Below are 18,219 nucleotides of genomic sequence, written 5' to 3' on the forward strand. Positions count from 1 at the left end.
GGAGTGTCAGAGTTAGAGTAATCCCGAAAAGCGAAAGCAATAATCAGTGTTGGGTGTGTTGTGTCGGTGTCTCTCTCTGTCTGTGAGTGTGAGCTGTATAATGGCAGAATCCAGTGTTTCTTTGGCTCATTGTAAGTTCAGCTGTTCGGAGTGTCTGGATCTCCTGAAGGATCCAGTCTCCATTCCCTGTGGACACAGTTACTGTATGAGCTGCATCACAGACTGCTGGAATCAGGAGGATCAGAAGAGAGTCTACAGCTGCCCTCAGTGCAGACAGACCTTCAGCCCCAGACCCGCTTTAGCTAAAAACACCATGCTGGCTGAAGTGCTGGAGAAACTGCAGAAGAGCAAACTACAAGCTGCTGGTCCTGCTCAGAGTCCCGCTGCATCTGGAGATGTGGAGTGTGACGTCTGTACTGGAGCCAAAAACAGAGCCGTCAAGTCCTGTCTGGTGTGTCTGAACTCTTACTGTCACACTCATTTCCAGCTCCATCAAGAACTGAATCCAGGAAATCAACACAAAGTGACTGAAGCCACTCACAGATTGAAGGAGATGATCTGTCAACAACACAAGAAACTCCTGGAGATCTTCTGCCGCACTGATCACTGCTGTATATGTTCTTTGTGTGTGCTCGATGGACATAAAAACCATGACACTGTTTCAGCTGCAGCACAGAGGACTAAAAAACAGGTAAGAACACACTTGACCCCAATAATTAATAATAAATGTCCCTTCAAATACATCTGGCTCATTTCCTCAAGGGCCACATCCTTGTTGTCTTAGCCTTCAATTGCATAACGCTCCTCATCTAGATAAACCAGTCTGAAAGCCACAGGTATGTGAATGTGTCATAGTAAATTTTCATTTTTGGGTGCACTGCACCTTTATTTAATTCTATAAGGTTAATATGGAAATATAACTTAACTTTGTGCTTAGCCAAAAATGTAATAAACTGGAACAAATGTAATTGATTCATAAAACCAAACACTATTGAATATCCAAATGATTTGAAGTCAGGGTAAATGTCAGAATGAGGAAAGCCACACACAGTAAAACATAGTTAATTCTATAAGATAATACTGTGAAGTCACAGTAATGGACTTTACTATCTACTGTGCATAGATATATACATTAGATGTCGCCAACCATGTTGTTGTCTATTGGAAGGATCAGTGATGGATCAGAGCTTGTGTTTGTGTGTATGGAAATGTACTATCCACTCTCCCTATTAAATCTGATCTAATCCGTGTCCTGAAACACAGCTCCTCTCCTGCTTTCACTTCTCATACTGACGGAGGGAGCGATTCGTTTGTGAATGAATCTCCGTTAAGAATGACTCGTTCACTAGCCGACAATAATACAAGTTTCTGGCATCGCAGCATCTTGTGTCATATTTCATTTGCATTGTTTGCTGATTTTATTCATCAAAACTAGCATAAGCCGAGTGTTTAGTGCGAGTTGGAGCTGCTTTGCCGTATGGTGAATGCAGTAAGTGACTGTTATCATCAATAACGTTGCCTGATTAGCACAAAAGTTCAGAACATACAAAAACAGAAAAAACTTAATGTTACCTATGAAATGTTCTGCCTTTGTGCTTTGTTTTCTTTGTTTGCTCGTTACTACACCCAAAGACAGTGCTAAAGTCTTTTCACGTAATAACACTGTCTTAACTAGTGCGGTTGAATGACATTTGTCCTGGGAGCACTGTACCAATATGGCGGCGCTATTGATGCATGCTCAGGGTCCCTATGCAATATCTAGTGTGTATATCTATGTCTACTGTGAAGTAATGCTGTAATTCCACAGGTTGTAATTTCACAGAAATTTAATGTAACAAAATCACAGTAAATTACTGTGAACTACCTCACAGTAATTTGCTGTGAATTTACACACAGTATTTTACAGTGAAAGTAATGCCATTATTAGCCAGTAATTTACTGTCAATTTAAGGTCAATTATTTTGCATCAAAAAAGGTCACATTTTGGTTTTAGGGGTCTTCAACAGCAGGCTGATATGTGTGCAAGGTTCAGAAACACTTTCCATTGTCTTATAATATGCATTTGTTTTTACCGAATACATTCACATGGGATTCCTCCGGGTGCTCCGGTTTCCCACACAGTCCAAAGACATGTGGTACAGGTGAATTAAGTAGGCTAAATTGTCCATAGTGTATGAGTGTGTGTGTGTGTTAGTGTGTGTAAATGAGTGTGTGTGGATGTTTCCCAGAGATAGGTTGCGGCTGAAGGGGCATCCGCTGCGTAAAAACGTGCTGGATAAGTTGGTGGTTCATTCCGCTGTGGCGACCCCGGATTAATAAAGGGACTAAGCCGACAAGAAAATTAATGAATGAATAATTATTCCAGCGACTCCCTATTTGAATTGTTCAGTGATTCATTTGTTCCCATACCCCTCCCTAGCGCGAAGTTAATCTGCGCTTATTGGACCGATGACCCAGGCTGTTGCGATTTGTCGACTGGGTTCAGCACAAGACAGAGAGAATACCCACCATGGCTATGAAACAGCAGCCAGAGAGAGTATATGAGAGCCCAATGCTGGAGTGCAGTAAATCAATGCAGTTAAAGACCAGCATGTTGTTCTGCTCTTAAACGTAACCCCAAGTATCAAGAGCGACACACATTCAGTATTAGTCCACATTAGCAAAAGTTGAACTATTTTAAAAATTGACCATGTGTGTGTAGGAATGGCTGATGGTGGCCATAGCAAAGGCAAACAGCAGAGGATCACCAGTTCAGAAACGCATTTAAATCAGTAAAGGAAGACGCACGCGTCATGTTTTTATTGTGGTTTTGGACTGAATATGTGAACAGCCCCTTACAGATTTAACCTGAGAGACAATGTACAAGCACTGATCTATAATCAATACATGATTACAAGCCACACTGAGCGAGTTACAACACACAATTGAACACAAACTACACAAAATGAGGCAACAATTTTAATCACACTTACATGTTATTGTAACCCAGCTCACCGACTAGGTCACTAAAACAAATTATAAATAGTTTATTTTAAATTCTAACATTTTATTTTATGATTGAGAGGAGAAATATTGAATAAAGTTCATTTATATTATATACACAGTGTTTAAATATTAATAATAAATAGAGAATAAAGTAAGTTTTGACTTGGTGGAGGTCGGAGGTTAGCTCCGCCCCCTTGCGTGTGTGTGTGAGAGCTGCCGTGACGGAGAGTCACTTTGATTAATCAGCGCGAGCAGATTGAACGACATTAGACTCCTTAAAACAGCATTTTAGATAATCCAAATGATCTAAAAATCATACTGTTTCGGTGATTGACTGAAAGAAAGCCCTAAAGTTTCAGATTTTAGGGATAGGAAGTAGGGATGCACCGAAATGAAAATCTTGGCCGAAGCCGAATAATAATGAATTGCTTGGCCGAAGGCCGAATACCGAACGCGGTGTTTTGCATTTTTTTTTCCTTTTAGTTTGCCTATTTTTTCAATAACAATAATTAAATAGTAAAAATTAGCTTTTTACTATTTTGTGTTGCTTTTCAGAGAAATAAATCAAATAACAAAAATACTATTTCAAAAATATTTATTTAACACTGAACATTTTTTAACATTCCAGCAGATAATATACAAACAAAGCACAATATAACTTAAAACAAATAAATTAGTAAAATAAAAAAATATTTTTATTTGGCCATCTTTGAAGCCCCACTTCTTGAATAGCTGCTGAAAGAATGTAACTGTATGTCTACAACAACAAACGTGCATTAAATAGTGCAAAAAATGTGAGAGGGTGCTCGCTGCAGAGCCATTTGAGCAGAGCTGAGCTCCAGTGAGGGGGAGCATGAGCTCTCGCTCCTCCTCCTGTAAGCTGTTTTAATGCGTACACCAACCCCACCCCTAACCCTACCCCCAGTGACATCACTCGTAGAAGAAGTGCAAGAAAGGTGGAGCTCAAGCTCAAGCTCCCCCTCGCTGGAGCTCAGCTCGCCTAAATGGCTCTGCAGCGAGCACCACTTGAAAAATGTGGATGACAACAAATGAATAACTGTCCTAGACATACAGTAAGCCTACTTAGCCTACTTCTTCAGAAAAAGTGGCAGGTTCTTCTTTATGAAAAGTAGTTTCTCTACTGTCTCACATGAAAGTCAGTTCCTCTTCTCATCGATGACATGAGATGCAGCACTAAACAGTCTCTCGCTGTCGGTGCGCAGCTCATCTGTAGTACGAGCCCGTTTACTCTCGGCGCTGTTTTCATCTCCTGCGCTGTGCATCACCTGACCGTCTCCAACACTTATCGGCTTTCCCAAGTCCAACTCGGCCTGGATCATTTCTCGTGTGCGCAGCCTTTTCACCATATCCAAGTAATGATCTTTATATCGTGGATCAAGCTCAGTCGCGATGCATTTTATAGGTTCTGAGTCCGCCTGACTAAATCGTACGCTGACAGCTTCTAAGAGCGCACTTTTAGCTGTTTTCACTCCTTGGTCTGTTACAGCGTCTTTGTTTAAAAGACGCTTTAGTGCTGCATAAAGCGCGCGCCTCTCACTCTACGCGGGTTACTAGGCTATTTGATCGCGTCATTAAAAACGTCATTGTTCGGCAAAATTTATTCTGCCTTTTTACATATTCGGTAATTTCGGTTGCCGAATATTCGGTGCATCCCTAATAGGAAGCTGACAACAAGTGATTGAAATGAGAGAAGTGCGAGTAGAGTACATTAAACCGCCCGAGACAACAGAAAACTTATATTTAATCGAGACACATTCTTCTTTATTCTCCCTGTTCATCTTTATCTTTCCTTGGCCGGGTTTTTGTGTGTGTGTGTGTGCGTGTGTTCCTCTTTCGTGTTTCTGCTACAAAATCCCGATCTGTCCCTGCCGTGGATGCTTTCTCGGTGGTCCGGATATGGCGAGCCGCCCTTCTGAAAGATAGTAACTGGAAGTAAAATAATCCGTTGCTCACTGAACTGGTAGGACAAAACATTCTTGCACTTACACTGCGTTCATATTTTTGTTTTTATTCATTTTTTTGGATTTTTCTCTATCTGGACTGATTTTTTGGATTTTTTACATCGAACTGGAACTATAAAGAACTTTTGAGTGTTGAACATTGAACTTGGACTCTAAATTACTACTTTTATTCAAATTTTTCCTTCGTTTTTTTATTTTTCTTCCCCATTGTATATGATTTGTGAAACTGAATTAGTCTGAAGTAAATTTATAATCTGAAGTGTGGTGATTTCATTATATATTTGATTGTTTTATTCTAGTATTCATCAAACTGAACTGTTTTGACATTTATTTATTTGTTTTATTTTGTTTTCCTCAATCCAACTTGCTCAAACAATATACTTACAGTACCTCAGTTATTTAACTTTATCTTTGAGTCTGACTTATTTGACTATCTAAAATTGGTTGTTATTTATATACACTCTTGTGAGTGAAGTAAAATCTTCTGATATCTGGTCCTAATAAGAAAATAGCAAATACTGTAAAAATAATGCAATAGAAAACGCATCAATAACACATAGATAAGGGTTACATTATGATCCGGAGGAAGAAGAAACTGGTCCATATGAACTGTAACAGTTACTGACAAAGTCCCATAGTCTCTGCTGCTCCTTCAATAGCGAACGGCTGGTGAATCTCACGCTGCAGTGTAGGTTATCGTATCAAAAATCTGAAAAATGACAGGATCACACACAGCAGTAAGTTGGCTATACTGTGGTGTTGTTATAAAAATGAACTTTAACCCTCTATTCCCCGCAGCCAGGGCCTGCACACCCATATAGGTGACCCATGCAGCTGCCTAGGGCGGCAGAATAGAGAGTGCAACATCCGCAACATCTCACTTTCGTCTGCGGCAATCCCCCCACCGCCCCTGTTCTCACTATCGTATGCGGCCCTGCCCGCAGCCGAATCTCTGTCAGTGATCGTCATCTTTGCGTTATGATCAGTCCCGTGATCCACCGTGGCTCCACTAGTGTGTGGAGGGAAAGCATGTTCACGTTTTAACAGAACAGGACAGTGGCGCAATTCCCGGGGGGAACAGGGGGGACATGTCCCCCTCACTTTTTTTAGATATAGCACTTTACTTCATGCTATAATTTTCCCTCGAGAGTAGAAAAAAAGTAATTTTTCAAATTTAGGCTTTTCTGCACACAATTACTCAACATTGCTGCACATTTCTAAAACTATCACCAACATTCCACAACAGTATCACCATCACTCAGATTTGGTCCCCCCCACCTCTCAGACCAGAATTGCACCCTTGGAACTGGAAGTACATATTTGGTGATGTACCGTATCGACGTTGATGCGATCAAACAAAAGATCCCAACCCAACTCTATTAATTTATTCAACTCTGAGTCAATTACTTCGCTAAAGAATCAATAGTTTTAAACACGGTGCATCTTTAAATTTAAACCTCAGCTGGATGTTTTCATTCACTTATAGAGCTGTTACACACTGCATGAAGATCATTTTCAAAAACTCATAATAGGGGCTCTTTAACACTGGACTAGAATTTGTGATCTCATAACTCTGCATCAGATTGTTGGAGACACTTAAAGTTCTGCTTATTTTACTCAGTCTAACCGTCTGCAATATAAAACTGACCTTTTAACTTTCTAGCTACAGCTTAGCAACCAGCTTTAGCATAGACATAGGGAAGGAATGGGGAAGGAATGATATGAATATCAGTGGATCAGCATTGAAGACACCTGAGAGTTGCTGTTTGGACTCTTTCAACATCACCCTGGCGAGCCATTCATTTACACCAGCCTACCAATCCAGACCTGAAGCACTTCTTTAAATCTGAATGACATACAGACACAGAGCTTGCTATGCCAAATCACTCCCTAGCAACAAAACAGTCTACCCTAGCAACCATTTAAAAAGCTCAATATATCTAGCTCAGAACATCTTAGAGACACACAGGACTCGACTACCTTCACTCATTCTAGCAAACAGTGTTTTATTCATGCTAGCAAAGAAGAGAAACCAGAATTAGCCAAGTGTTAATGTAATTACTGCTCACTTAAACTACTTTAAATAGATTATTTATACTTTACAATGGTTTATATAAGATCTTTCAGATTTCTATCAAGTAGCGAGATGTTTAGCTCCACATAATTCCTTAAAGCACCATTGATGACATAATTGATGCATAAATTACAATAAAATACACCTATAATCTTTTTATAGAGATAATTAACAGCAACTTATTTTATATTTCTCTGTTGGTAGTTTGATTGCGTTGTTAATTATTGGTCTAATTTCATATATTGTACTTTGCTTTAAATCCTTCAGTGTCGGCTAAAGAAAACCCAGAGCAGATTTCAGCAGAGACTCCAGGAGAGACAGAAGGAGCTGGAGGAGCTGAGAGAGGCTGTGGAGTCTCACAAGGTGAGTTTGAGCAGAAGAACAGCAGCTGAAGAGGCCTTTCACACTCCAATGCTTCTGTGTGTGTGCGTGTGTGTATGTGTGTGTGTGTGTGTCTGACAGCGCTCTGCACAGGCCGCAGTGGACCACACCGAGAGGATCTTCACTCAGCTCATCTGCTGGATTGAGAGAAGCCGCTCGGAGCTCACGCAGATGATCAGAGATGGAGAAAAGACTGCAGTGAGTGGAGCTGAAGAACGACTGGAGCGACTGGAGCAGGAGATCAATGATCTGAGGAGGAGAAACGCTGAGCTGGAGCAGCTTTCACACACAGAAGATCACATCCATTTCCTCCAGGTGACACACAGGACAGTGGAAGAGCATGTGGAGCAGAGATTGTGTTTGTGTGTCTTCAGCTGCTGTTTCTGTTGTGTCTGTGTAGAGTTTCCAGTCTCTCTCTGTCCCTCCTGGATCTACAGACTCATCCAGCTTTTTTATCAGCTCACAGCTCTCTTTTAATAAAGTTACTGAATCTGTGTCTCATCTGAGCGACAAACTGCAGCAGTTCTGCACTGAGGAGATGAAGACCATATCTGACAAAGGTAAGCTTTACATTTCCTAATCTCTATCATAATAAATCATGTATTGCACAATGATTATTAAATTATAAAAAAAAAAATTACGATTATGCATGTGTTTGTCTCCACAGTGAGATTCATTAGCATCATTCCCGCTCCTGAACCACAGACGCGTGAGCAGTTCCTCCAGTGTAAGTCACTCTAAATATATCAACAAACAGAATGAACTGTGCTGATTTGCTCAAATCTTACTGGTTTTATTGGTAGTGAAAGCCTTCAGTTATATAATGTGTTTATTCCTTCTAGATGTGAATTTTGTCTCTGTTTTATAGGACACTCGCTTATAGAAACCCTTCTGAAACATACTAATACGAACATCTAAACAATTTTAATTTCACATGACCTTTAAATCTGCAGGACACTAAACAGAAATGTGCTGATTTATGCTTCTGAATATTAACAGAATGTTTAGGCAAATAGATAAGTGGGCATAAATAAAAAATAATAATAATCTAGATTAATCTCACTGTAATCTTGGAATTAATCTACACTGAAAAAAATGTCTGCAAAATTGTTGCAAACAATTTTTTTGTGTTGAATTTAAACAAACAAATTAAATTTAGTGATGCTCAACTTAATTTATTTGTTTAAATTCAACATTAACAAACTGTTTACAACCCATTAACTTAAAAAAATTAAGTAAATTCAAGGAATCATCTTTGAAATATTTTTAAGATTAAAAAAGCTCATTTGAATTCTGCCGAAGGCATTCAGAATATGTGTGCTTCCCAAATAATAAGTCTTAACGGGTTTCTCAAGCCAGGTGGCGCATTAGACCAGGGGCTCATCTCCTGTTTCCAAAATGCATCACAAACTGCTTGAGAAACTGTTCTACTCTGATAATTGGTGATGAAAATAAATGATGTTCAGTAAGATGTGCTTGTGTTTACCCACTGCTTATTCAGTTAAACATAAATGTTGAACCTACATAAGCTCCAAACAGCCATTACTGATGACCTTAATCCGCCTAAAGTCGTAACAGAACTAAACAGAAATGGAATTAAGACGTGGAGTATGCAGATATTAGTGGAGTTATTGAAGCAAACACCGCAATCAAACTATTACCGTCATGTAGGACTTTTCACCATATTTTCCGACAAGATCCATGATGTCCATGTAAGCGTAGTCAGTAGTGTTTTCGAAGTAAGTGAAAGATCCAGAAGAGCATCCTGCTGATTTGGTTCAGAAGGGCACTTCTCTGTCAGACGGCTCACCGGTCAGGTATACATCCGCACTAAAATATCAAGGTGAAAGTCATCATAGTTTGCGTAGAATAGACTCAGCTCCCAACCCAACCCAACTTTGAGAATAGATTATCGGGCGATATTTTGTTTAATCGCCCGATAAGAGTCTCATGTTAACGCAGCTGATAACGACCCACCACTAATTTATATATATATATATATATATATATATATATATATATATATATATATATATATATATATATATATATACCCATATATACATACAAACATACACACACACACACACACACACATATACATATATATATATATATTAGTGGTGACTTTTGGAAATCATGCTATGTATATATAGAACATTCATTGTTATTGTTTCTCAATATGCAAAAGTGCAAATAAAATTTGAATAATGACATTTACTGAGGTTGTATTACATTGTTTGGTTTTGATGATTAAATGACATTATTAAATATGACCAATTAAAGATCAATAATAATACAGTCATGATTTCATTATTGTTAGTCATAAATTGATATCTTACCTGATTGTTTTTATCTTCTTCAGATTCTCAACAGTTCACTTTGGATCCAAACACAGTGAATAAAAAGCTGGTTCTGTCTGAAGGAAACACAGCGGTGGAAAATAACGGTTCAGACCAGTCGTATCCTGATCATCCAGACAGATTTGATGGTTTCTCTCAGGTGTTGTGTAGAGAGAGTGTGTGTGGACGCTCTTACTGGGAGCTGGAGTGTAGCAGTGCAAGTGTGTATTTATCAGTGTCATATAAGAGCATCAGCAGGAAGGGTTCGGGTAATGAGTGTCGATTTGGAAACAATGATCAGTCCTGGAGTTTGTTCTGCTCTGATAACAGTTTCTCATTCTGGCATAATAATATTAAGACTGATCTCCGTAAACCCTCCGTCAGCTCCTCTAGAATAGGAGTGTATGTGGATCACAGTGCAGGAACTCTGTCCTTCTACAGCGTCTCTGACACAACAATGAGCCTCATACACACACTCCACACCACATTCACACACACACTCTATCCTGGATTCTATGTTTATTTAGCAAAAGTGAAGATCTGTGATCTGACAGTGTAGATGATGCAGATATTGTATATGTACATGTGAGCGTTACACTTTACAATAAGGCTTAATTAACTTGCTTGAACTAGGAATGAACAATACTTGTACAGCATTTAATAATCATAGCTCAACAAAAATGGATTTTTAAAGCCAAATTCTTGCTTATTAACATTAGTTAATGCACTGAGTTACTAACATAAACAAACACAAATAAATGCTGTAATAAATGTATTGTTTATTGTTTGTTCATGTTAGTAATTACCATTAACTAAAGCAACCTTATTGTAAAGTGTTACCCATGTGCAAAATATGTTCATCAAATTCATAGTCGTTTTAATTCATTAGAATTTTATTCATCATTTGTGTTCATAAGTTGTAATGAAGTGTGATTGTAGAGATGCATTCATATTTGGCTGATTTCTGTTCATATTAAAATCATTAGCACATCAGCTCCAGATTGAGAAAGGCCAATATCACAGATCAATAGTTAATTTTTTATAAATGCATGTATGAAGTTGTGTTATGTCTGCTACATAATCCTGTGTGTAAAACAGTGTTTTACTTGCACAAACAAAATGAAATAAGTATAAAATAATTGGCTAATAATAATAATAATATCAAAAGCAATGATAATACAGATTTTCTAAAATGCTAAAACACAAAAACCAATCCTCTAAACCAAATGACCAGTTGTCTAAACACATTTACTAATTCTAGACACCATTTTCCAATATCTCAAACACACTTTACATGAAGACACAATTCACAAAACACAATCCTCCGTTCTCATAAATATAAACAGATTTTTCCTTGCTAAAACACAAGTTGCAAAAGAACTCTGCTCATATTCTCAAACGAAAGCTCATGTGATGCAAAATGCTTGCCACAGTCAGCAATATTAGAACACAATAAACACATCAGGCATCATTCATTACACACAACGACTCAAATTTAAAGGGCACCTATGGTTAAAAATCTACTTTTCAAGCTGTTTAGACAGACGTGTGTAGGTATAGTGTATAGACCGTCATTTTGGGTTGATATATACACACAAAGTCCTATTTTTTTCAATTTAACAACAAAAAAGCGGCGGGCCAATTGGATCGGTTTTCAGACCATCTGCAACTTGACGTAGGAGTGCGGTCCCCCCGCCCACCAATATTGACTGACAGCCTCGCGTCACGATCATATCCTCAGTTTCTTGTTGCATGTCCGCCATTTTCAGCATGAGTCAAAGGGATATCACTTAAGGAACACCCATGCTCTATTTTTTTATGAAAAGCTCATTGGGCTCAACACAAGATCAGTATTCTCCACATTATCGCTGTAATCGGAATTATTGCTTGTACCTTTTGCGTGGCGACGTGCATTTCGAAGTTCTGGGCGCAGGTTTCTGTCGGTGTGTACGCGGTGGAGCTTCGGGTCAGTGACTCAGCGCTGCGTGGGTTTTTGTCAGGCTACACGCAGTGAGCTTCAGATCAGCGGCTCGGCGCTGCCTGGGTTTCTGTCGGCGCGAACGCGGCGGAGCTTAAGTTAATTCAGTGTGTGTGGTTATAAGTCTCGGTGTACACGCTCGGCACTTTTACACCGAGACTATACAAAGTCACAAATGATTTTGTATTCTCTGCTTGGTTTGTGTCCGTGTCCAACATGTAACTTACGGCTGAATGCTCATCCTAGCATAGCTTAGCTTCTTTCTCTCTCTGTCAGCCTGTCTGTTGTAAACACAGAATGTAGGAGCTCTTGGCTCCGCCCCCTTGTTACGTTGGGCGGAAAGCCGAAACTGTGACGCAACACGCCCCTAAAACAGCAAACTGTAAACGCCCCCAACATGACACTTTTTAACACATTTAAAATCGGAACTGTCTGTTGAACTGAACCTAAACTGGTACACTCAGAAGAACCATACCATTAATATTGAATCATAAAAAAGGGGTAAACTATGTGCCCTTTAAGACACTTGTTGCTATTGCTGTGAGCACATGTATAAAAGCAAGTTTAGAGTTTAGAGTGCTGCCATGGGTTTGGAAGGGCTTGTCCACCGGCATGCTGTCCTTGAGTCTTACAACACCCAATGTCTCCTCACTTTCCTAGAGGAGCTAAGAGACATCCTCCTGGACCACCAACAACGCCATCCTGGGCCTGCACATCACATTCATGTGATCATTTGGGACAATAGCCCCTTTCACACATACAGACCTTTCCGGAAAATTACCGGCAATTTTCCGGAAAGGTCTGTATGTGTGAACAGGTCCTTTTTGAAAATACCGGTAAATTCGTTCTGGCTATTTTCCGGAAAGAGAAGTTGTAACATTACCGGCAATTTGCCGGAATGCTGCGCTGTGTGAATGCAGAAGGAAGATTGCCGTAATAAGCGCGTGCACGCCTAGAACGTGCTGACGTGAGACGTCTGCTTTAGCCAATCACAACAGTCAGACGCATTTACGTCCGCGCGGTTTGTGAGAATAAAAGCCTTTGAATATTTTTCCAGACACATTTAGCTGCTAGAAGTTAGTCAGATCACGTTTATATGTTCTTCTTAATGCCAACTGTGTCAATAATCATCGATGAGATGCTTATGACAAGCTGTTGTTTGTTTACCTTCAAGCTTTGCGTGTGCCTGTGAAACAGCCTGTGAGCGCCTGCACACGCACATATTATGAACATCTCGACATGCGAAAGTGATCCTGCGAAAGTTGTTCACAATATTGATCATCCACAGAGTTTGTAATTTAGTCAAATGTTTACAAATACAAGCGCAGCCGTTTAAAGCTCATTTGTGGTGAATGATGTCAGAATTTACCGGTAAAGTCGTTCCGGAAATTTTCCGGATATTTACCGGTATCTCTGTGTGAAAGGGGCTAATGTCCACTTCCACAGAAGACACCAAATCAGAGAGTGGTTCATCACTAACAGTAACCTCTTGTTAAACGTCTTTCTGCCACCCTACTCCCCTTTCCTGAACCCTATAGAGGGGTTCTTCACATCGTAGAGATTTATGACAGACAACCATACACTAGAGAGAACCTCCTAAGGACAACAGAGCTGGCCTGTGTTGACATCCCAGTGGAGGCCATCCAAGCAGATTTGCCATTCCCGGGTGTTTTTCTCGCAATGCCTGGCAAAAGACAATATAGCCGGTGAGGTGGATGAGGTGATGTGGCCCGATGCAGCTCAGTGACATGATGCTGAACAGTGATTGTGGTGTGAATAAAGTAAATAAAAAAACTTCACACCCTGACCATGTTTTCAAGAGTACTGTTGTTGTTGTGCAATAGATTCTGTTTTTGCATTGAGTTGTGTTACAGATATGTACATGCAGTATTTTCTATACATTTATACTTTTCATAAGAAACTCAAATCTAAATGCCTAATCCTCTGCAGAGATCTAAAAAGATCTGTTACTGTAAAGTTTCTAAAAATACGCATTGGCAGTTATGAAACAAAGAACCTTCTCGCATTGTGTTTTCAATTGTTTTGCTGTAGTGTGTAATGATGTGTGTAGTGTTTACATTTATAAATGCTTTAAGCTGCTCTTTTGGTGTGAAAGTTTGAGTTTTGAAGTGAGAAGGTGTGGTTGTGTTTATGTAGCTTTAGAAAGGGGTGTTGTGTTTAGACATTGGTGTAAATGTCAAGGACATATTTCTCGAAAGTTGTGTATATTTGTGTTTTTGTTATAAACTCAATTAATTTGGTATAATGTGTATGTTAATTTATATTATAAAATCATATGTAATATAATGCAAAGCAGAGAATGTGCACCCTTGTAATAGTTAGAAGTTATTTGTTTGTAAAGGAAAGAGTTGCTATTGGAGAATACAGATCACATGTTTTGAGTTAAGTGCGGGACCATTGCAATATGGGTGAAACTGACATGGTGGCAGAGAGAAGCCAATGATACAGAGCCAGAGAGAGAGTTCATTAATCTGCATGGTCTAAGAGGGCGCACACGGTAAATTTATATTTAATTCTGTTACATTTTGTGTATAGCGTTGTATTATGTGACTTTACATGAATGATGTTGTGTGTAAAGACTGATGTTACTGGATTCATAGTTGTCGCACATGTTCATATGCATTCAGCGCACATTTAAGTGAGAGACTGTGAAAAAGACACTGAGAAGTGCATATTTTAAATGTTATATGTTCTATTTCTTGTAGTTTTCACGGTGTCTACTGCAAAGTGAGAGAAAGAGAGAAACAAATAAAGAGCAAAGACATCAGTATGAAGCGTGGCTATCATTTTATTTAGACCAGTGCAGCTACAATTGGGGAACATGGAGGAAACATTTGTGAAATGTGTTTTAGCACTTGAGAAAAACTGTAATAAAGACCATCGATTAATGTAGCTAATCCATGTTCATTAATATGATGATGCAGGAATAAACCAGCAAGAGACGAATATCAGTCTCTGAATCAGCCTGTTTGTTGATATCAGTATACAGTGCATTCAGAAAGTGTTGATATCTCTTCACTTTTTCCACATTTTTTATGTTCCAGCAAACAATGGATTAAATTAATTGATTTCCTCAACATTCTACACTCAATCCCCTATAATGACAATGTGAAAAAAGAGTTTTTGAAATTGTTGCAAATTTATTAAAAATAAAAAAGCTGTAAAATCACATGTACATCAGTGTTCACAGCCTTTGCTCAATACTTTGTTGATGCACCTTTGGCAGCGATTACAGCCTCAGGTCTGTTTGAATATGATGCCACAAGCTCGGCACACCTGTCTTTGGGAATTTTTGCCAGTTCCTCTTTGCAGTACCTCTTAAGCTCTATCAGGTTGGATGGGAACCAACGGTGTAGAGCCATTTTCAGATCTCTCCAGAGATGTTTAGTTGGATTTAGGTCCGGGCTCTGGCTGGGCCACTCAAAGTCATTCACTGAGTTGTTGTGAAGCCACTCCAAAGAGTTCAATTTTAGTCTCATCAGACTAGAGAGTTTATTTTCTGATGGTCTGAGAGTCCTTCAGATGCCTTTTGGTAAACTCCAGGCAGGGAGTGTTTTCCGTCTGCCCACTCTACCATACAGGCCTGATTGGTGGATTGCTGCACAGATGGTTGTCCTTTTGTAAGGTTCTCCTCCCTCCGCTGAAGAACGCTGGAGCTCAGACAGAGTGACCATCGGGTTATTGATCACCTCCCTGACTAAGGCCCTTCTCCCCCGATCACTCAGCTTAGGAGGAGTCCTGGTGGTTTTAAACATCTTCCACTTATGAATGATGGAGGCCACTGTGCTCATTGGAACTTTCAGAGCAGCAGAAATGAATCTGTAAGCTTCCCCAGCCTTGTGCCTCGAGACAATCTTGTTATGGAACCTACAGACAATTCCTTTGACTTCATGCTTGGTTTGTGCTTTGACATGCACTGTCAAACCTGGGGCCTTATACAGACAGGTGTACGCCTTTTCAGATCATGTCCAATCAACTAAATTGAAAATAGGTGAACTCAAATGAAGCTGCTGAAACATCTCAAGAATGATCAGTGGAAACCGAATGTACCTGAGCTCAGTTTAGAGCTTCACGCCAAAGGCTGTGAATACTGATGTACATGTGATTTTACAGCTTTTTTATCTATAATAAATTTGCAACAATTTCCTAAACTCTTTTTTCACATTGTCATTATGGGGGATTGTGTGAAGAATGTTGAGGAAATCAGTCAATTTAATCCATTTTGGAATAAGGCTGTAACATAAACTAATGTGGAAAAAGTGAAGCGCTACCAACACTTTCCGGATGCACTGTATGTCTGCTTTGGTTGTCTTTGCACTTTATTCACTGTATAATTGAATTCATATTTTAATTGTACACTAAATGTCAAACCACATTTTCCTCTAGACCAACATCAGGAGTTTGTAACACTATCCCAGAAAAATCTGCACTAAAATAAAAATCTGTATTATACAATCAATTGATTACACTAAATTAGTTTTGAGTGTATTACAATTATTAATGTTGATGTTATTTATTTGTTAGATTTAATAAACTGTAATTATTGCCTCATACTGACTAATTTTACACATTTTTTTTAAATATCCAAGATTTTTGTGACTGTACAGCTCAGTTCAAGTTTTTTTGAAGGGCACTTTTCCCAGTAAACCGGAGCAAAGTATGCAGGAGTAGAACATTTTAAAAAATAGTGGAGTTCTATTTAGTCATTCATTTTCCTTTAGCTAAGTCCTGTTTTTAATCTGGGGTCGTCACAGCGGAATGAACCGCTAACTTATCCAGCATATGTTTTACACACACATCTCTGGGAAAGGAGTTCAATTATTTGTTAAAATAAACTTTTATGAAATGTAGGTCTCAATTTCCAGTCCATTCATTCATTCATTGATATAAATAATTTAATATAGGGAAATCATTGTGCAACAATATTTTGTCAGTATTGAAGGATTAATGGACTTGGCAACATTCAAACTCATGTGACAGGAAGACCAATCAAAAGGCAACATGACAGAATCACTCCTGAGCACTGCTTCTCATGTTTTCAGATGCAACTCTGCTCACTTTTCTGTCTAACAGTCACTGCACGTCTGGACTGACTGCGTGAACTGAACTGTGGCAAGTGGTGTAAAGTAACTAATTACGAATACTCTAACTACTGTAATTGAATAGTTTTTCTCAGGAATTGTACTTTGCTAAGTAGTTTTAAAAATGTGTACTATTATTTTCCCTTCAGTACATGTTTAGTGCAGTATCTGTACTTTTACTCCACTATTTTCCTTCAGCCTGCAGTCACTACTTAATTTTTTCCTGGATATGAGGATCAGAAAAATTTGTCCTGCGAGTCCAATCAAATCACATATCGAAGGTAAATTGCATCATAATAAACGACCTCAAGACATGGGCGATTTTTAATTGCAGCAAACTGTTTGGAAGCTTTAAAAGTGTCCAAGATGTCCAAAATCTTTACACGCATTGACTCAGAATCTGTTTAGATGCAGGTCACTGATGAGATGATGGATATCTACTGTATGATGACCAAAATTGCATTAAGCAGCCAACAGGCACAAAACGTCAACATGAGGTCAAGTTGATGTTATACCCTAACGTTATGGGGACATTGTGGTCTGTTTGGAAATGAAAATCAGATAGACATCCGAACGTCAGGCCAACGTCAATGTCCAACGTAAAATTAGCCAATTATCAATGTCTAATAATGTTACAGCTTAACGTTGTGTGGTATGATGTCTATCAGACGTTGGATTTTGGTCACTTTCTAACACAAACTAAAATCAGCCAAATATCAGTCATTTGACGTCATTATTGGACATCAAAATAACGCTGTCCTTATATACACTGGCTAGACATTTACTTTTGTTCACTTGACATCATAACCTAAATCTAACCTAATATTGGCATGTACCTGCTGGGCAGTAACTAGACGCACTACAGAATGTTAAGTTACACTATAACTATTAAAAAGTGGCAGATTATAGAGTATAAATAAAAACAATACGAAATCTAGCATTGTTTCAGCTGGAGCAGAGAGGACTGCCATGTTCAGTATTAAATAATAAACAAGTATAAATAAATAGCTCTCTTGGTATGTTTCTTAAATATCTGCAATCATAATTATGGTATTTTTATGCATTAGAAAAGTTTAAAAAAGCACCTTTTAGCACCACTGTGTGCATGTCGCTGATTGAGAGGCTTTGACGATCACACATGTGAGTGATTTATTTGTGATTGAGTTCTCTTGATATTCTCTTCTCCATTTTGAAGTCATGGTCAGTATTTAATAATAATCTGTTCATATAGATCAGGGTGTCAAACTCTGCTCTGTTCTTCCCTGTTGAGTTTACCTTTAACCTCAGTTAAACTCACCTGATCCAGATAAACAAGTCTGAAAACCCCAGCTATGTGTGTCGGTGCAGGAATGGAACTAAACCTGTACTGTAGCTC

At 38.9% G+C, this 18,219-nt stretch overlaps 2 protein-coding genes across 2 annotated transcripts in view; one reads left to right on the top strand and one right to left on the bottom strand.

Moving 5' to 3' along the window:
* btbd2b (BTB domain containing 2b) overlaps positions 1 to 18,219 on the bottom strand; it is a 1,074,195-nt gene that overhangs the window by 642,437 nt on the left and 413,539 nt on the right. The window lies entirely within an intron of this gene.
* Positions 56 to 14,653, top strand: ftr38 (finTRIM family, member 38). Its single transcript, XM_087241753.1, has 6 exons — positions 56 to 691; positions 7,309 to 7,404; positions 7,504 to 7,737; positions 7,823 to 7,982; positions 8,090 to 8,149; positions 9,788 to 14,653. The coding sequence occupies exons 1-6, from the start codon at positions 101 to 103 to the stop codon at positions 10,321 to 10,323; spliced, it is 1,677 nt and encodes a 558-aa protein (XP_087097879.1). The 5' UTR covers positions 56 to 100; the 3' UTR covers positions 10,324 to 14,653.

This window comes from Danio rerio, chromosome 2 (assembly GCF_052040795.2).
Source record: "Danio rerio strain M-AB ecotype USA chromosome 2, GRCz13ab, whole genome shotgun sequence".
NCBI classification, from domain to species: Eukaryota; Metazoa; Chordata; class Actinopteri; order Cypriniformes; family Danionidae; genus Danio; species Danio rerio.

Bases quoted from the DNA above. Each gene is read 5' to 3' on its own strand.
- ftr38 (XM_087241753.1), top strand. From the start codon at position 101: ATGGCAGAATCCAGTGTTTCTTTGGCTCATTGTAAGTTCAGCTGTTCG. The intron at 692-7,308 runs GTAAGAACACAC...TAAATCCTTCAG, and splicing joins CACAGAGGACTAAAAAACAG to TGTCGGCTAAAGAAAACCCA. The intron at 7,405-7,503 runs GTGAGTTTGAGC...TGTGTCTGACAG, and splicing joins AGGCTGTGGAGTCTCACAAG to CGCTCTGCACAGGCCGCAGT.